Genomic DNA, 19,999 nt, shown 5'->3' with positions numbered 1-19,999 from the left:
TGTGGGTGGGACCGGTGACAGAGCTAGAGGCATGTCGTCCTCCTCTTCCTCCTCATGGCGAGTGTGCATGTCAAGTGGGGACGTTTCATCTTGTCCACTGAGATCACCACTGCCAGGTTCTCAAAAAATCACGTTGCATGAATAGAACACTTGGTGAGTCATGGGATGGAACAGCCAATAGGCCTTCACGCCAAGTGGGTGGCCATATCCAATCAAGAGGTAGCGCTTGGTTTTTGGGTTGAGTTTGCGTCTGCTCTTGTTAGGAACATGGGCAAATGCGATGGAGCCAAAAATTTGCAGGTGAGCAACATCTGGCGGTCTACCCGTCCAGGCTTCATGAGGTGTCACTTCAGGATTGTGGCTTAGTGTGGTCATGTTTTGTGTGTACGTAGCCGTCAGCACAGCCTCGCTCCAGAATGTGTGGCAATTGTGCATAGGACAACATCGACCTTGATGCTTCCATTAGCGTTCTCATCTTGCGTTCAGCCATCAGATTTTGTGAGGGTGTATCGGGAATTGTCTTTTGGTGGAGAATCCCATGGGTGATGAGGTATCATTCAAACTATCGAGAACAGTATTCACCTCCTCCATCAGTTCAAATGGTCTTGAGTTTTGAGCCCGTCTTCCTTTCAGCTAGTGGTGAAATTTGAAGGCCTAGGTAAGCATTCATTTGGAAGGCCTCATACAATGAATGGCCTTCCATGGAGAAACCCAAATAAAAAATTGGCCTTCAAATGTAGCCCTAAAATAAAATTAGACTTCATGATTTTGTGTTGAAGTTTTCATGGCCTTTAAGGCATTCAATTCACTCTAGGAACAAAGAAAAAATGCCGGATATATTAAGCAGGTTGGTGAGGCCCAGGGAAAGGACCAGTACATCAGAAGGCATTTATGCATGAAGCCGTAGAGGCCTACAATTTTTCTTCTCTAGAACTTTGTCATTTTACATGTGTTGTGACTATTGGCGATCCACTTGAGTTGTTCCAAACGACACAACAACAAACACAGAAACTGGAACGACTCAGGCGAGCCCATAACATCCGAAACAGGACTGAGTAGTGAGGAGCTATGGTGAAATTTGCCAACTTGGTGCCTATAGTCTCCTCGCCCCCCAAGAAAAATCACACACACAATATATATAATACATATTAAAAAATTTTGAAGGTTGGTGTCCATAGAAGGGCTTTTTTGCAATTTGCTCCTTTCAATTGGCATTCTATACATGAAGGCTAAAAATTTAGAGTGAGTTCTTTTGCGAGCCAAATTTTTCCTCTACTTTGTATGAAGGCTTAAAGAGCTTTGATGCCTGATGAAGCCTTCAAATTTATCTCACGGAGTGGGCCGCAGCGGTCTGAGTGAACAAGCTCAAGAAGGTGAGTGGCTCGTGTGCCGTGTAGACCTGAGAATGTTGTGAGATGATGTTTCCCCATGACACAAGATTCACAGAATGGGTCTGTGTCTGGGAATGCGGTGGGGAGCCCTTGTACCATCTTCTTTCGTGAAAGGGTGGCCATCCTGCGAAAGTTGACGTGACTCAATCTGCGGTGCCATAGCTGTGCTAGAGATGCAACGAAGTGACCAGTGATAATTCGTGTTGGAGAGTCGCACTATCTCGTACACTCGACGAACAGAAGTACTTGGGTGAGCCATCGTGCATGCAGGAATGGTCAGCAGCGGAAGTCTCCTTTGATAAGGAGAGCAAGTGAGTAGTGTAGCAGCAGATTTGTAATTTCTTCCCAAGTGAGCTCGAAGTAAGGAAGAAAAACAATCAAATCAACCCAAAAATTTGCCGAATCAGGATCGAATTGTTCTGCAGACATCAGAATGGGACAAGACAGGAGAGGTATTGGTACTACTCAGGGTGAGACGATCGGCAGACAACACCCTTGTATGACGACCAAAGTGTGTCCCGAATGGTAACTGATACCATGTGAAGTCTAGAATAGAGTGAAGATAGAAAGATAGAAGATGCGCGCACAGAGAGATTAGAGCAACAGTAGAAAAGAGACCATGAATTGGATGAAGAAAGACGTGTGTGTATTATGTTGAGGTTCTTGTAGGACCGAGATTGCAGTTGAAACTGATGCAATCAGTTATTGCTGTTGCAAGCGCTATAGGCGCGCATTATTCAATCTAATTGAAAATACATTAGGATTTAACATAGATGTTTTCACAGCCACGAAGTAAAATGCTCTTCTCATTCTCATTTAAGAAAAGCATTGCCGAGGACGCAACGACATCTTTATTACCGCTTGCCACAGATTGCACACTTGCTCTACTTATAAAGCTACGATATACAACCTTCAGAATATATATGTGCAACGAATGTATATCAGAACAAGTCCATGGAGTCCTCGCGCGTCTACATCGATGTTTACTTAAAGGGATGCTTCCTCTCTCGGGAACTAATAAGTTTGGACGTATATGCTAGAGATTGTACAGCTTCTCTATATTCCCAGGACCAAGCATATGGTCTGGTTGGCTGTGGCCATCGGTAGATGCAACTCTGATCAGATCGCCCGGTTGGGCCAAACAGATATATTCCGCAGACGCAGACGGGCCCGATAAATGGAAGTCTTGTGAGAAATGCGAATCTCCCACAAAGCATCTCAGAGTCTGGCATGGGCTAATCCACCCGATTCGAGCTCTCTCACCGCGGATTTGAAGATTTCCAATTGCAGAAGGTAGAAGCAAGGGTAGATGTCTAAGAGATTAGAAGAACGTCATGAGCACTACATCACTTAGAACGTAAAGAATCACTTATGGTAGTAAGCGGTTTAAACAGGAAGCAACAAACCTTCATTCCCTGATATGCATCTCTGTTCCATGCCCGAAACGCTAAATCAGAGGCTGCAGCACGAATCGCTACGTAAGGCATCTCTTTTCTCAGTTCTTCGTTTAGAAAGCTAGGTGAAATAAATTGAACACTTACCCTTCTTCAGTGCTGCCTCCAGCGTGCTACGGTTATCAGCGAATGCAGCGTTGACAATGCCTGCTTGTGCTGCGTCGTTAGCACGGTACCTCCGCCTGTACAGGCATGCAGTTAGAGGTAGATAAATTCGTGAGCTGTTTCTTATATGAATCAGAGATTGGCTTCGCGAAAGTGCAACGAGAGAATATTGTGATATCAAAGCGTGTTTTGGAGAAAGTTTACCCTGTCAGTATAACCTTCTGATAGACAGTAGGAGTAAGTTTGCAAGAGATGGTCGCAGAATTTCCAGGAGTCAAGCTCGCTCCTAGGTCGATCTGCGAGGTATTTTATGATTTTTACCAACCCATAATTGGGAGGTTTAATTGTTTGTAAGATTTATTCCTTTTGTTTGAAATCGTTGTAAGACTTGCAATACCTCGTTCATGAAGATCATTCCGTGATCAGAGCACATGTACCGGAGGTCATGGGCTAACGCAAAAAAGCATCCTGCCCCAACAGCGTGACCCATAGTAAGGGAGTAACAATTGTTTCATCCATGGCAGTCTAGTTATGTTCAAAGATTATTGTTTACGAGCAAATTCACTGAAGGGACAAAAGATATACATGGAAGATCAGTTGCCTACAAGTCACGCGACAATGTATTTAAGGACATTTGTTAAACCTGATTGCAGCCACAGTGGGGACGGATATAAGCCTGGCACGTTAATATGAAAAGATCGCAATTACGCACACGCGCGCGCACAGACACACACACACTTACTTTTATGTCGTTGATTGGCAAGTTGGCGTAGTGATTTTCGTGGAGACGAAGGGTTTTGGGAGCTCATAAAGTTCATTGTTTACTCAAAATTATAACTAGCTGATACCCGTCTTCGATCGATGTCTCTCCCTGCAAATGTGACGTCCATTCCGTTGGAATAAAACCTTCCCTGCTCGTCAGAGAGTCCATGTAAGGCTCTTCGTAAACAAAACAGACATTAATAATAAAGAGCAATTGTATTAGGCTTTGACCTCGTTGTAGTCACTAACGCTGCAGCGGAGGAGTTTTCAACCTGTGTATACGCCAGGATACAGTTTTAACTTAGCAATCGTGAAGTACTACATTCAGAAAAGAAATCTGTGTATTGTTCAACAAAGGCCGCAGGCAAGCTTCCAAGGCCAAATTTCTGCCTTGTTAATTAGCTTCTGCTGTAACATAGCAGACCCCTTACCACGTCAAAGGCTCTCTGGATGGCTTCGAAACTCTGTGGGTCGAACCTGATCGGACACAGCGAAACAATAGTAACTAGTTAGGCATATTATTCTGGGAGCTAAATACCGAAAGATATCTTGAGGTGGCGACTGCGAATAGTGAACTCACAGGTGTTTCCCGGAGCCTGCAAAGGTGAGGAGGTATACGTTATGGGGTAGGAGTGTAAGCTCGACGAAGGAGGAGTTTGGGGAGGGATAGGCGGTCTCCATGAGGGAGTGGTTATTGGGAAGCTACGGAGAAACACGAAGCTTTGTTTTGTTTTGAGAGCCGGCTTTGCTGTTGGTCCTCTAGAGAGTTTGGCTCTGCAAGCAAAGTTATCAGGTGTGGACAGAGGCCGACAAGGGACATGAGACATGACAAGGGGAGGATTTGTCTTTCAAGGGCCACTTTGCTCACTTGGCGGCATTGCCCTCATCAATCGGTCATGCCCTTGTGTGACACATTGCAGCTCTCGACTTGATTGGTCGTATCCTATGAATCAAGGTGCGTGTCCCCACTTGAGGTGGCACCACACACCTGCAGTGCTTGGAAAGAGTTCTCCATCAGATGTTTGGCGGGTGTACGTGCCACACATAGAAAGCCGGCTCTTGAAACAAAACAAAACCATACATGGTTGCAGCTTATCATGCTGGGAAATACCACATGTGGCACCAAGGTGGCGCCTCCTTGCACAATGAAGAGCTCGAAAAGATAAAAGTTCTCAGTGTGTCTCATCATGGTGGCTCTACGTTGCTACCAGTCATTTCCATAAGGGGCGCCCCCCTCTTCCCCCCCTTCTCCCTTGTCTCCTTACTAGCATCAAGGACCATGAGTCACCTTTGTGACTTGTAAAACCTACAGAATAGGCATTATAATGTTGGTGCCACCATTAGAAACACATGCAAAAGTGGCTTTGTGGTTATATCAAACCTATAATGTTGACATGTTTCGCTCCCTGTACCCTTGATATATGGGAAGGGGCCAAGGTCTAATTTTTACACACTATGATTGTTGTTGCCACTAGAAAAACCTATGAAATTTGGCTTTGTGGTCACATCACAAGCTTTGCTGATGTGTTTGGCTGAAGCTATACCATTGACTTATAGGAAAGGGCCAAGGTCAGGCTTGTTAACCTTTTAGTCTTCCTTGCAATTGATTCTATTGATCAAGAAAGATATAAAAAATCCTCTCGTGGTCCCTTCCCTAACTATCATTAAAGGTTTGCATTCTCTCTTCTTAACCATAACTCTCTAGTTTGAATTCAAATTTGAGGTTCCCCTTCTAGAACTCAATTTAACATAGCCTCTTCTAGAATCTTGGAAAACAAAGAATCTTTGGCTTTTGTGACGTCTTGTCCTCCCTTTTGCTAAATTTGCCCCTTTTAAACTCAATTTAACATAGCTTGAGTAGACTAGAATCTTAGAAAACAAAGAATCTTTGGCTTTTGTGATTTCTTGTCCTCCCTTTTACTAAATTTATGTCACATATTTGCTAAAATAAGAAAAGGCAATAATTTTTATGATGGTTTGACCAAAATCAAATATACAAATCTAACATTAATACATAAATATAAAATAGAACATTACTAGTTGTAATTGATATAAGTACTATGTGCGCTTGAAAGAGAGAACTTATGTACACAAAAACATGAAAGTTTATCAAGGAAACCATCATCACTTTATCATTTCAACAAGCATAGAATAATTTATACTCTCACAAAAACACAAATTTTTTTTAAAGAAACCATCATCACTTTATTATTTCATGCATGATGACATATCATCTTTATAGATGAGATCCTTTATGTTTTCAATATTGATTCTAATGGTCATTAATACCATGAGATTTCTCTAGACTAGATGGGTGCACGTAAACATTTGTAACCACACAATGTGGTTCAACAATGTAAGGGATTTTTTTATCAAATGGGTTATTTGATTCATAAAGTCTTAAATATTAGATTTTTATAAACCTAGAGGAATGTAGAAGTGGTAGTATATAAGACTTTATTTTTACCCCTTGAATACACCCAATATGCAAGTTCCTTTGTTGTATATGCATAGGTGCCTAGATTTGTCACATATTTGACAAACAACTATTGTGACTTTCAATCTATGAATTTAGCTCAAAACCAAATAGGTGCAACAGATTCGAAGACAAATCCCCCCCTTGTCATCTTTCATTCACACTACAAGAAATTGACCCTTTTTTTACTCTTTTTTTAATGAAATATAGACTTTAAAAATGATCTAAGCTTTGTAAAATGTGGGTATTAACATTGAAAAGAAAGAATTGGTATTTTGGTATTATTAGCAACAATAATCATCACTATTTTGTGACAAAAATGGAAAATATGATGTTAATAGCAACATTGTTTTTGTTTATAGATTTGTTTCCCAAGAGCGTATCAACACAAATTTCGACATTGTTTTTGTGTGTGGATAGATTATAGGCCTTGGCCTTGCCCTAATCTGCCCATTATATATGCGTACTACATTGTTTTTAGCCATGTACACTATGCATATTTCTTTATTTGTATTACATTGTTTATATAAAATTGTTTGTATCTATAAAAACATATCCCTACTTCCTAGCCTACTATTTGTCATTGATATCATCGTTTGAGTCTTGTTGTCCCATTTCCATATCCATTTCCTTCCTCCTTCTCGTCATCTCATGCCCTTGTTGCCCTTCTAGCTCCTCCCTTAGCATGCTCTTAGCATGTGGGTCCTTGTCAACTCTTTATCCATATCTTGGGGTTATTGGTCCCTAAGGGGTTCTCATGCATATGTTCATGTTTATGTTCAATTCAAAATAGTTTAGAGGTAGCTATATTGTGTTCACTCCTCTCTCTCTCTCTCTCTCTCTCTCTCTCTCTCTCTCTCTCTCTCTCTCTCTCTCTCTCTCTCCCTCCCTCCCTCTCTCTCTCTCTCTCTCTCTCTCTTTCTCTCTCTCTCTCTTTCTCTCTCTCTCTCCCCCCCCCCCCACTTTATTATGGTATCAAAACACCAAGTGCTCCCAGCCCTCTCTCTCCCCCCCCCCCCCCCCCCCCACTTTATTATGATATCAGAGCACCAAGTGCTCCCAGCCCTTGCATCTTGTCAAGGAATTAAGACCTCCTTGTGCGAGGCACCCTCCAATCTCCACAAGGTCTATTCTTGTATGAGAGTTTTTGAGAGAGAGTGAAAACCCTTGATCCATCAAGGCACAAAAGCCCTCACCCTATCAAGGCAATGAGCCCTCCTTTATGAGGCATCTTTTGCTCTTGTAGAGCTCTTCTGGTAGAACTGCTTCTCATCTTTGTTTTGGATTGAAAAGCTTCCAATTCCATCATTTGGAGCTTCTGTTATCTCAGTTTGAGTTTTTCAAATTGAGTTCTCTTGAGTTCATTCTTGAAAGATTCATTTCATGACTCTTTGAGAGATTTTAGCATTTTGGAGACTAAGGTTCAAGATTCAAAATTTTGTTACCTTTTTGCTTCTAGTTTGACATCTCCTGAGATCACGGAGGCACCACCACATTGAAGCCTTCATAGACCACCAAACTTGCCATCAAGCTACATCCATAAGCTATAGCTATGACTCAACATCTCAAAGAAACTAAGGCGCAATACATACAGTCTCATCTACAAATAAGGACTCCTATGACTTCTACAAGTGCTACAATGACTATGGCTCAACCCTCAAACTACACCAGCCAGCCTAACACAAGATGACTATAGCAACTATCTCAGTAATACAACCATTAAGCAAGTCATAGTTCCCAGTCTACATTTCTAGCAGTCGGCTATCAAGCAATGAGCATGGGACTGTAGAGTGAGTTTTGCAATCGTGACCAACAGTTGCCAATGCTTGCTCACTCCAATGTCAAAGCGGCTCTGCTGATGACCTCGATAATAGCGAGCCAATTACTATTTTTAGAATGAAGCCCCTATAGCCTTTGATGGATTTTTAATGGATATTTGTGTAACTCCAAATCCATCACCAATAGCACCTTGGCTCCTTCATCAATGCTTAGCCCATTGGACGGTAGCATGAAACATAGTAGAAGCAGCACATGGCCATGAAATGAACTACATCTCTAGCACCATCCGCAACAATGACTTCTCAGAGTGTAGAAAAGGAAACACATGCAAATCTAACAACAGCTGACCAAACTTAGCTACAATTCCTAGAAGTGCCACAGTCTCCAGTCATAGCCAAAATTCACACAGATGCATGAGCAACAGCCTACAACTCATGCCACCCGAACAACTATGAGCGAAGACAAAATCTCTATCCACGCAGCGGCACCACATGAAATCGATAGTGAACTACTCCCACAGCTAGCTTCTACACCTAGCACTCCAGAAAAATGACAAAATCATGTCCTTCAGATGGAATCTACAACTTAGATTCTATCATCATCTCATCACCATATGGGTGGACCTCGAGCATCTTATCACCATATGGGTGGATCTCCAAGTGTAACATGTAGCATCATGGAAAATTGACATGTGTCAATATTATCTATTGTGCCATGTCACCTTTTCATCTTGACACATGGCACCCACAACAACTACCACATCATCACAAGTGGCCATGATGCCTGTCATCACATGTGTGCCACATTAGCACCGATCATTAGTATAGTCAACAGTGTCACATTATTGATGCCACATCACTTTACCACATCATCGGCCTAGTCAGTACTCAATCAGCATGCCACGCTTGTGAGCGGTGTGGGGTTGGCCCCTTAGTGGTTGACTCCCTCTCTCCTTGCAATCTCGGCTAGTGTCTGCCTCTTAAGTGAAGATCTTTTATTGGCAAGTATAATAACAATCTTTGACTTTGCCCATTTATCTATGAACTGAACATTGGGGGGATTGGGATACCTAGAGCATACAACAGCGATGGTCTCATCAGCCAGCTTTTTTGGTTGCTATTTGTAGTGAATAAAGCAATCTCTATAGTTGTTAGCAATTACAGAGTGCATGAAGGCCATGATGTCCTTCCCTCATGCATCCATCAAGATGCCTCTTGTCTGAGTGATGTCATAGAAGATTGTACCATCACCTTGTGGCACGTCTGCATCATCTGCATCATCCCCACCCCCACCATTACCCCCCCCAAAGCATTGTGCCATGCATCCCCCACCACTCTCCCTGCTACTACACCTCTTGCCCTATCGTATCGAGCTAGTACATTGGCCACTTGTATCTGGAGAAGCGACTCTCAACTGCACAGGAGTACACTGGCAGCTCTGCGAGGCAAAAGGGCCTCCCGACTGTAGGGGGTAGAAGGGACTCCAAACTGCCACAAGGGAGAAGGGAGTGCTGATGATTGGGGAGAAGGGACACTAGACCACAGGGGAGAAGGGACTCCTGATGATTGGGTAGAAGGGACATGGCCCTGTAGCCTGTTGGGCTGTCTCGACTCCACAGGAGTAATCTCAGTTGTGTGGGGTTGGGTGGTTTGGAGTTTGTACTGCTGACTCCTGGGGGGTGTTTAGAGTATCTATCATGTATGTGTATAACTCCCTAGGAGTGGGAGGGTGCCCCAAAAGGTTATAGAACTCCAAAAAGATGGCATCTCGAAGCTCTCATTCAACCTCAGATGCCAATTTTCCTTATAAGCCATCATCTTGTCAAGTGTCTTCACAGTCATTTTATTCAGTGGGACAGCGGCTCCCCATTCCCATTCTTCAGCAACAGACCCATCTAAGGGCTGCATATTGGTGGGCTAGTCCTGTGGGATACGGAGGATGAATTCTCCCACTAATCTTACTTCCTCTAGGGTCATTATGAACTTCTCAATCATCTGTTGCATCGTCAGCCAGTCCTTTGAGAGAGGATCCCAAATATCCTCCCATGTATGAAGGCCCTTGGCATACAGCCCCACTGCCGTAGCCTCCTTTCCAATGGCATAGCAGCCCCCTCCTGGTCATGCCACTTGCCGCCATATTGACAGTCTAAGGGAGAAGTCAACATTTGTTGCGGGCTTGCCTTTCCATGCTAGTAGCCCAATACCGTCTTTCCAAGCAATCACCAATCTGTTCAAGAAGTTGGATTTTAGAGAGAGGGGGGCCATTGAAAAAACTTTGCTCCACATATCCATCCCTTGGAAGTGCCTAACAGCAGCTCTACGAATAGCATCTTCTAGGAAATCGGTCCATGGTTCATTAGACTCCAAGAATTGCATCCAACTTTTCATGAGGAACGAAACGGATCTTCTCTTTAGATCCAGGATGCCAAAGCCTCCTAGCTTCTTGGGTGAACATAAGAACTCCCAAGAAAGCCACTTCCATTTGGTTTTTTTCCAGATGAATGCCCTTAGTTCCTTTTCTACCATCAGCAGATGCGACTTATAGAATGTACAAACTGACAAAATATAGAAAGAAGCAAGAGCACTTATGTGTTTCACCATAGTACACCGTCCCATCATATTCAGAGGGAGCTTGCACCACGCCTCAACCTTACCACCACATGAACCTTTGTCTGATGGAAATTCCAACCCCTATAGGGACCCCTAGATGCCTGATGATCTGCCCTCTTGGGACGCACTGCAATCCTATATCCTTCATCTAATTTGATGGATCCTTCCTTGATACATAGAGTGCTTTTGACGTCTCCCATTGTATCCTAAAGCCCGAGGCTTCACAGTGCACTTCGAACAGCTAACTTCAGTTGATCGGGATCTGCTTTGCAAATGGAGTTAGAGTCATCAGCAATATTGCGCACATAGATACTTATAAGTTATATGGATTATAGCTAGTAATATTCTTCTTGAGATTTATGTATTGATGATAGATTCTTATATTTAATTTGGTCAACCCCTCATAAAAACTATTGCCTTTCCTGATCTTTTCCTCGAGGTGGCACCTAATGAACACAAGATTGAATAAGGGGGATTGTCTCCTTTGGAATCATAGCATGGATGTTGGAATGACTTGTCTTTTTCAATATGTCCGAACAGTGTCTTTCCTATTAAATTCTTGTCGATGTGACAGGTGAATCAACAACAAGATAAGGATGGAGGAAAAATGTGACATAATAAGAGAAAGCCAAAAACTCCTTTTTTTCTTTACAAGAAGCTGCTTGAAATCGAGAGTTAAGAGGAGAATCCGATTGACGAGGAGTAAATGTCTAGGACATTTGGTCCTCGAGGCGAGCTGCGATATAGACGAGGAGATTTCGTCGTCTAGATGAGGAGTAAATCTCGAGGACGGTAACCGCAATCTGATTGTGATGAGATGAAATTATGAATGAAGCCTCAGGAGTCAGGGAGGGACTCGGGACACGAGGAGTAGATCTCGAGGAGGGTGACCTGAAATTTGAATCTGTTGATTTGATGAATCGAATGATGAGCCACTGACAGCATTGAAAGACCAATGCTCCTCTTGCATTCTCTCATATATCGCTTGCCTCGTCCTCTCCGGGATCCGGCCTCTCCGAATTTGCTTGGAGCTGCTGCCAAACTCTGCACAGCACCAACAGCCTCTCCTTCTTCTACTCCTCACTTCGTCCACTGTCCACTTCCTCATGGATACCGCCTATCCCTCCTCAAACTCCTTCTTCGACGTCGAGCTTACACTCTTACCCCACAACGTATACCTCCTCACCTTTACAGGCTCCGGCAAACACCTGTGAGTTCATCATTCGTCATCCACAGTCGCGGCCACCTAAAGATTGGTTTGGCTTACTCCTGATCAGAATAATGTCTAACTAGTTACGATTGCTTTGCTGTGGATTCGATCAGGTTTGACCCACAGAGTTTTGAAGCCATTCAGAGAGCCCTTGACGTGGTAAGAGGTGTGCTATGTTAGAACATAAGCTAAACTGCTGTAACCGATGATATTAACAAGGCAGAAATTAGGCCTTGGAAGCTTGCCTGCGGCCTTTGTTGGTTGAACAGTATATAGGCAGATTTATTTTCGGAACGTAGTACTTCAGGATTGCAATGTTAAAACTGTACCCCGGCCTATATACAGGTTGAAAACTCCGCCGCCGCAGCGTTGGTGACTACCAACGAGGTGAAAGCCTAATTCGATTGCTCTTTGTTGTTCATGACTATACTTTATCTTTGTGAAGAGTCTTACATGGACTCTCTGACGAGCAGGGAAGGTTTTATTCCAACGGAATGGATGTCACATTTGCAGGGAGAGACATTGATCGAAGACGGGTATTAGCTAATTATAATTTTGAGTAAACTGATGCATTTATGAGCTCCCAAAACTCTTTGTCTCCTTCAAAATCACTACAATTTGCTAGCTAACTTGCCAAGCAACGACATAAGTGTGTGTGTGTAATTGCACGACTTTAGACATACATACTGATCTTTTCATATTATCGTTCCAGGCTTACATCCAGCAATGCCATGATTTGTTGAAAAGGGTGCTCGTCTTCCCCGTCCCCACTGTGGCTGCAATCAGGTTTTAACAGACGTCTTTAAGTACAATGTCACATGGCTTGTAGACAATGATCTTCCAGTTTATATGCATCTTCACTCCTTCGGTGTTCGCTCGTAAACGTTTATCTTTGAACATAATCAGTCTGGTTCTTGAATCTCTACCATGCATTTGAACGATTGTACTCCATTACTAGGGGTCACGCTGTTGGGGCAGGATGCTTATTTGCGCTGGCCCATGATTTCCGCTACATGTGCTCTGATCACGGAATGATCTTTATGAACGAGGTATTGCAAGCCTTCTAAAAAGGAAAAAAGTCTTACAAACGATTGCATTTTCCCATTCTCGGTTGGTAAAATTTATAAAAAACCTCGCAGATCGACCTAGGAATGAGCTTGACTCCTGGAAATTCTGCGACCATCTCTTGCAAACTTACTCCCACTGTCTATCAGGAGGTTATACTAACAGGGTAAGCTTTCTCGAAAACACACTTCGATTGCGCAATATTCTCTCGTTGCACTTTCCCGAAGCCAATCTCTGTTTCGTATGAGAATCAGCTAAGAGACTCGCGAATGTCCGAGCTCAAAGGACGAAAGTATGTTTACTTCACAAGCTGGATTAGTTCTTTTACTTCTTTTTCGACAGCTCTGCATGCCTATATGGCAGGCGCAGGTACCGTGGTAACGATGCAGCACAAGCAGGCATCGTCAACGCTGCATTCGCTGATGACCGTAGCACGCTGGAGGCAGGACTAAAGAAGGGTAATGATTCAGTTCATTTCACTTAGTCTAAACGAAGAACTGAGAAATGAGATTGCCTTACGTAGTGATTCGTGCTGCAGCCTCTGATTTAGCGTCGCGGGGATGGAACAGAGACGCTTATCAGGGAATGAAGGTTGGTTCCTTCTGGGCTGTTTAAATCGTGATTCTTCACGTTCTAAGTGATGTAATTACTTGGTCATCACGTTCTTCTTTCTTAGATCATCTACCCTTGCTTCTACTTGTGCAGTTGGAAATCTTCAAGTCCGCGGTGAGAGAGCTCGAATCGGGTGGAATAGCCCATGCCAGACTCTGAAATGCTTTGTGGGAGATTCTCATTTCCCATAGAAGACATCCATTTGTCGGGCCGTCTGAGGAATACCATCTGTTCGGCCCTGTTGGAAATAAGACTCTAATGTCTATTCACATAGATTCACGGTGATGTGAATAGACACCCGCTCATAATTACTGTCACCATGTTCTTACATAGGAGTCCATATTTGCATGCTAGGTGCAGGAAGATCTGATTAAAGTTGCACCAACTGACGGTACAGTCTCTAACATACGTCCAGTTGGTTTCTGCAGCTTATTTATTTCCGAAGCATCGTTTTACGTGATCTTCAATGCCATTGGCATTTCTGATACACATCTATTGAACATAGCAACTTACAGCCCATTTACGTCTAAAGGTTATATATCGGAGAGTAATTTCTCACTAGTCTGCAACCCGTGGCAAGCCATGGTAAAAAGACGTCGTCACGCCCTGGGCAATACTAGTTTTCTTCAGTGAGATGAGAGAGGGACAACTTTTTACTTCGTGGCAGGATCGAACATACACAAGATATCAACAAAATCCAATACACGAGCACTTGTGTTCTTAATGCCATAAATGATACTGACTCATCCAATACACGAGCACCTTGTATTCTTAATGCCATAAATCATACACGCATAGCATTTGAACAGTCTATCATCTCCATTTGAATTCAGAAAAAACAAAATCCAATACAAGAGCAACTTGAACTCTTCAAAATAAAAAAAAACAAAATCCAATACAAGAGCAACTTGAACTCTTCATGCCATAAATCATACTCACAGAGAGCATTTGAACAATATATCATCGTGACCAAGAAATGATCAAGTACTTCATAGATACAATGCAAAGGGAAGATTCAATGACAAGGACATTGTGTGGCTTTTTGAAACTGTTTTGTACTTTCTTTTGAGCACCCTCGAGTAAGAGACTGGACATCCGTATAGTTGCTCTACTATTGCTTTAGCCTACCAAATTTCATTCCTCTCGTGTCAAGAAAGAAATGCCTTGTCTCCTTCAAAACAATGCGAACAATTGTTGACAATCTCAAAACCTTGACTCCATCTCTATTAATTTGATCTTTTGAGAATAAATATAAAAGTTAAAAATTTCTCCATTCCTTTTCCATGTAACAACCTGGAGGGATATAACTTCTCAAATTTCAAGTCTAAGGAATTCCAATTATAGGCATGACTCTAAGGTTTAAAGGAAGCATATATTTATCTTTGGTTAGATTATTTTGCAAATCTGCCTAACTATGGTCAATGGACCAATGTTTTAAATGTAGAAGAGATCAAATCCTCCTTGCAAGGCTTTGCCACTACATAGTTTTGTCAGCTTGATGACAATACGAAATCTTCTTGGCCCTATTTATGTAATGCACTTACTATTGCATTTGGCAACATAGAAAAGTCTAAGGATCCACTCACCTAATTGCAAGACCTTAAACATTCACCCAGATAAATTATAGCATAATTTCATGTTAAGATGATACACCTCCTGGGATTTTTTTCGTACATTTTTTTAAAGAAAAGAACGTTTTCTTCGATTTAAAACGCTTTTGGATGTTCAAAATGCAAAAAACGCTTTTATAAAAATTGGTCAACGAGTACCGATTGATCGGTAAAATACTACATAGTGTATCATAACAGCATGTGGTATTATCATCCCCTTCTGATGAGATTCTAGCCTTGTTTTTTTTTCCAGTCAAGACCGGGTGATGGCTCGCTTGGGCCGGCCGGGTTCACCTCGTGCTAGCTGAGACAAGGAAAGATAGGGAGGAATATGTGTGATGGTTATGCAGTTTGCTTACTTGTGTGTGTGCACATGTATGATGTCTATCACTTGGGGTGGATGATGACTTGCTTCGGTCAGTTCGATTCATGTCACCTCGAGTGACGTTCTATAGGTAGTATCATGATCAAGGCCGAGTGATGTCTCACTTCGATCGGCCAAACACTACTATGCACGTGTCTCATTTTGACACTTAAGCACAGATGTTTAGCACATGCGAGGCACTAATCGTTGGTAAGCAAAGTGGGTTTAGACTCGGTTTAGAAAAGTGTCGCTATATAGTAACACTTGCCAGACTTGTAGAAGGTCGTTATATAGCAGCACTGAGACAGTTTCCTATAGCAACATTTTATAGGCAATGTTTTTTCCCATACCAACCTTTAAAGATAGTTTTTTCCAATGACAAAAATTTTTCCCTTTTCATACATGTTTGATCCTTTGAAAGAATAAAAGTACAAGAGCATGTACATCAAGTTTGAAGCTCATATATTCATGTCCAAGTTTGAGATGAAAAAAATCAATGAAGAGCATTTACATCGATGGCCAAGTCTAGCATGCCAAACAAGTCTATCTCCAACTCTATACCGAGTTGATCTCTTATATCATCATCGTACTCTGGCATCATACGTTCACCTAAGACTTGATCATATTCTTCAATAAAGTCAGGTTATTCTTGATGATCGTTATCTTCTTCCTCCATATCGTGATCTCCATCTTCCTCCCATATGATGTCATTATGCATATCTTCCTCTTGCCTCATATTGTGATCTTCATCTTCTTTGCCAGATCCATCTGGATCAATTGGATCCAGCATTGGTAGTGGCATCTCCATATCCACATCTCTATCTTCAAAAATTTGCTTACTTCATGGTGCAACTTGGATCACGTACCACCATCTTAGATCAGAATGATCCGGATGAAAAACCACCTATATTGATGATGGGTGCCAAATGCCATCAATTATATATGTGAAATTATGCTTAAGTACATGCACTAATGGATCTTTAAAAACGAAAGCTTTGATTAATTAAATCATTAGTATGCACCAACTCACAATGCTCAGAAAGAGCAAAAGTATCACTTTCATCGGTCAAAAGTTTGGTGGAGTCTATTGCAAAAAAACCACTACTGTCTTTCCTCACTGTCGCATGGGGATCGTTGTAAATAGTTCTAAACCATTTTTACATTAAGAATGAAAATACTAAATTTTCTAAAATAAATTTCATAGATTTCGTCTATGGTCCCACAATTATCTAATTGCGAGGAGAGAAGATTGGTATCCGAAGCACTTTGTGTGTGAAGTTAGCCATGAGTCCACAATCATATGTGACTCTCTTTAAATCGACGTGTGCCACACGAAAATGTCTCCATATGACCATAATGCACTGTACTTTTTGTACTGCAAAAGAACATCATTAAAACAATGAGATGAATCTATTTTATAGCGTATATTGCCACAAATAATTACTTAATTATATCAAGAGGTAAGAAACTTACATGCATCATACATCCTGATGATAACTCTCGCTCGCGCTCATTTATTGTCTCTCCATCGCGTTCGGCTATATGTAAAGCCAGTTGTAGCCAATCAAGTGTCCTCTTTTTTTCTATTTTTATTTCCGTTATTTGCATTGGCTTGCAGCTAGTGCCTTCAGCACTAGTTGTAGTGATGGGCATAGGAACCCTCTCTTCCCCTCTCTTCTCCTATTCCCTCTTCTTCCCCTCTTTTCCTCTTTTCCTCCTTCTTTCCCCCCTCTTTCCCTCCCTCTCTTATTTCCTCTTCTTCCTCCTCTTTCTTTTCCTCTCTTTAATTGTGCATGCTTATGCTTATATGCTTATATGCTCATGCTTTCTCTCTTCTCTTTTCTCCCTCTCTTTTTTCTCTCTTTTCCTTTCACTCTTTCATCCTCTCTTCTCTCTTTTCTCCTCTCTTTTCTTCTTTTCCCCTCTCTTTTTTCTTCTCTCTTCCTCTCTTTCATCCTCTTCCTATTTTCTCTCTTTTCATAAGCGTATGCATTTGCGTATGCTTATGCTCATATGCTCATGCATAAGCATAAGCATATGCTTCCTCTCTTTTTCTCTTTTTTCCTCTCTTTTCTTCTTTTCCCTTTTCTTTTTTCCTTCTCTTTTCCCCTCTTTCTTTCTCTTCCTTTTCTTCTTTTCCCTCTTTTATGTCCTCTCTTTCATCCTCTTTTCTCTTCTTTTCATAAGCATATGCATTTGCCTATGCTTATGCTTATGCATGTGCATATGATCATATGCTCATGCATAAGCATAAGCATATGCTTTCTCTCTTTTTCTCTTTTTTCCTCTCTTTTTTTCTTTTCGCCTTTCTTTTCCCCTCTCTTTTTTCCTTCTCTTTCCCCCTCTTTCTTTCTCTTCCTTCTCTTCTTTTCCCCTCTCTTATTTCCTCTCTTTCATCCTCTTTTCTCCTCTTTTCATAAACATATGCATTTTGCCTATGCTTATGCTTATGCATGAGCATATGCTTCTATCTTTTTTCTTTTTTTCCTCTCTTTTCTTCTTTTCCCCTCTCGTTTGTTCTTCTCTTTTCCCTTCTTTCTTTCTCTTCCGTCTCTTCTTTTCTCCTCTCTTTTTTTCTTCTCTTTTCCCTTCTTTCTTTCTCTTCCTTCTCTTCTTTTCCTGTCTCGTATTTCCTCTCTTTCATCCTCTTTTCTCCTCTTTTCATAAGCATATGCATTTGCCTATGCTTATGCTTATGCATGAGCATGTGCTTTCTCTCTTTTTCTCTTTTTTCCTGTCTTTTCTTATTTTCCCCTCTTCTTTTTCTTTCTCTTATGCTTATGCTCTTTTCCCCTCTTCTCTTTCCCCCCTTTCATATCTTTTCCTCTCTTCCTTCCTCTTCCTTATCTTCTTTTCCCCGCTCTTATTTCCACTCTTTCATCCTCTTTTCTCTCTTTTCATAAGCATATGCATTTGCCTATGCTTATGCTTATGCATGCTCATTTATATGGTTTATCTCTTTTTCTCTTTTTTTCTCTCTTTTCTTCTTTTTTCCTCTCTTTTTTCCTTTTCTTTTCCCCTCTTTGTTTCTCTTCTTTCTTTTCTTTGCCCCTCTCTTATTTCCTCTCTTCCATCCTCTTTTCTCCTCTTTTCATAAGCATATGCGTTTGCCTATGCTTATGCTTATGCATGAGCATATGCTCATATGCTCATGCATAAGCATATGCTTTTTCTCTTTTTTTCTCTCTTTTCTTATTTTCCCTTCTTTTTCCTTCTCTTATGCTGATGCTCTTTTTCCCTCTTCTTTTTCCCCTCTCTCATCTCTTTTCCCCTCTCCCTTCCTCTTTCTTCTCTTCTTTTCCCCTCTCTTATTTCCTCTCTTTCATCCTCTTTTCTCTCTTTTTATAAGCATATGCATTTTCCTATGCTTATGCTTATCCATGAGCATAGCTCATATGCTCATGCATAAGCATAAGCATATACTTTCTCTCTTTTCTAAAATTTCCCCTCTTTCATAATTGTCTTAAGTAAATACTTATCCTTTCATATTTATCCTTTTTGCATTGATGTCATTTCATAATTTTTACAAGTGATTAATTGTCTTTTCATAATTTCTTGGGTTTGAATTTCATAATTGTCTTAACTAATTAATTGTCTTTCTACTTCTTACCTGCTATTGTTTTTTATTTCTTGGCTTCGTGTTTGTGTCTACGTTTGTCCAATCCCCCCAAATTAGACATGGGATCACGTCGCACATCCGATGAGTACAAAAACCCTCATAGGAGGAGACATCATGATCGCTACTCCCCAGAGGACTTTGATTCCACTCAAGCGACACCTCAAGGGCCTATACTATGACTACTTCTCTCGGACTTTTAACAGTACGACTACCTCTCGGGAAACTCCTTTACTAGCAGTCCATGGCTTTGTGGGGAGTCCCGACAAGTTTCACACACAGATGAGTAATGCGGAGGTAGATTCTTCTCTTTGCTAACCCAAAGGAATTTATCTCTTTCTTCTCCTATGCCGATGGTTGGACCTACTTGATAGCCATCTACTCAAGCCCCTTTGACTAAGGGGTCATCACCTAGGCATACCCATCGTAAGGGAAGGAAGAGTAGGAAGGGTCGAGGGTGCTGTGCTGACTTAGGAGATGTAGATGAGTCAACACACTCATCCCTACTACAGGTCTCCACTTGGTCATGAGACCCAGTACTAGTTAGGTCCCTTTCCCTCTCCCACTCCCTTTGCTACTCCTCGCCTCGTAAGCGCTCATCGTAACACCGCTCACTCTAGCTCTACCACTCCCATGACTCCTCCTTTCCCGCACGAGAACCTGTCCTATGAAATCACTAGGGCTAGAGAGATAATAGAAAATAAAAAGGGCTCAAAAGTGCTGGCCACCATGATGTGGTTGATGAGCCATCACTTCAAGAGTGGCATAGCTATTGACTGGCGGTACTGGGATGGCGAAAAGAACTAGGCAGTCATCGATGAATTGAGAAGACAATACCCTAACCCCAAATTGGGAGTTCAATGAAGATTAGATACGAGAGTGCATGGGTGGGGTCTTGAAGCATTGTAGGTCAACCATGCGTACTTCCATCACAAAGGGGAAGGCT

The 19,999-nt window shown here is 41.8% G+C and overlaps 2 protein-coding genes across 2 annotated transcripts; one reads left to right on the top strand and one right to left on the bottom strand.

Moving 5' to 3' along the window:
• Positions 1–2,609: 2,609 nt before the first annotated feature.
• Positions 2,610–4,404, bottom strand: LOC147885540 (enoyl-CoA delta isomerase 2, peroxisomal-like). The gene is made up of 10 exons (XM_087396137.1): positions 4,293–4,404; positions 4,144–4,189; positions 3,944–3,984; positions 3,799–3,861; positions 3,594–3,626; positions 3,348–3,438; positions 3,155–3,246; positions 2,933–3,027; positions 2,800–2,850; positions 2,610–2,677 (listed from the first exon to the last, which is right to left on the bottom strand). The coding sequence occupies exons 1-10, from the start codon at positions 4,391–4,393 to the stop codon at positions 2,610–2,612; spliced, it is 681 nt and encodes a 226-aa protein (XP_087252263.1). The 5' UTR covers positions 4,394–4,404.
• A 7,278-nt stretch (positions 4,405–11,682) lies between these two features.
• Positions 11,683–13,651, top strand: LOC147885539 (enoyl-CoA delta isomerase 2, peroxisomal-like). Its single transcript, XM_087396136.1, has 10 exons — positions 11,683–11,786; positions 11,900–11,945; positions 12,132–12,173; positions 12,260–12,322; positions 12,499–12,572; positions 12,745–12,835; positions 12,926–13,017; positions 13,215–13,309; positions 13,390–13,442; positions 13,557–13,651. The coding sequence occupies exons 1-10, from the start codon at positions 11,683–11,685 to the stop codon at positions 13,620–13,622; spliced, it is 726 nt and encodes a 241-aa protein (XP_087252262.1). The 3' UTR covers positions 13,623–13,651.
• Positions 13,652–19,999: the final 6,348 nt, after the last annotated feature.

This window comes from Dipteris shenzhenensis, chromosome 25 (genome assembly GCF_047967505.1).
Source record: "Dipteris shenzhenensis isolate YYH24624 ecotype China chromosome 25, Dip_SZ_1.0, whole genome shotgun sequence".
Taxonomy (NCBI): domain Eukaryota; kingdom Viridiplantae; phylum Streptophyta; class Polypodiopsida; order Gleicheniales; family Dipteridaceae; genus Dipteris; species Dipteris shenzhenensis.
This window is presented reverse-complemented; position numbering and strand designations above follow the sequence as displayed.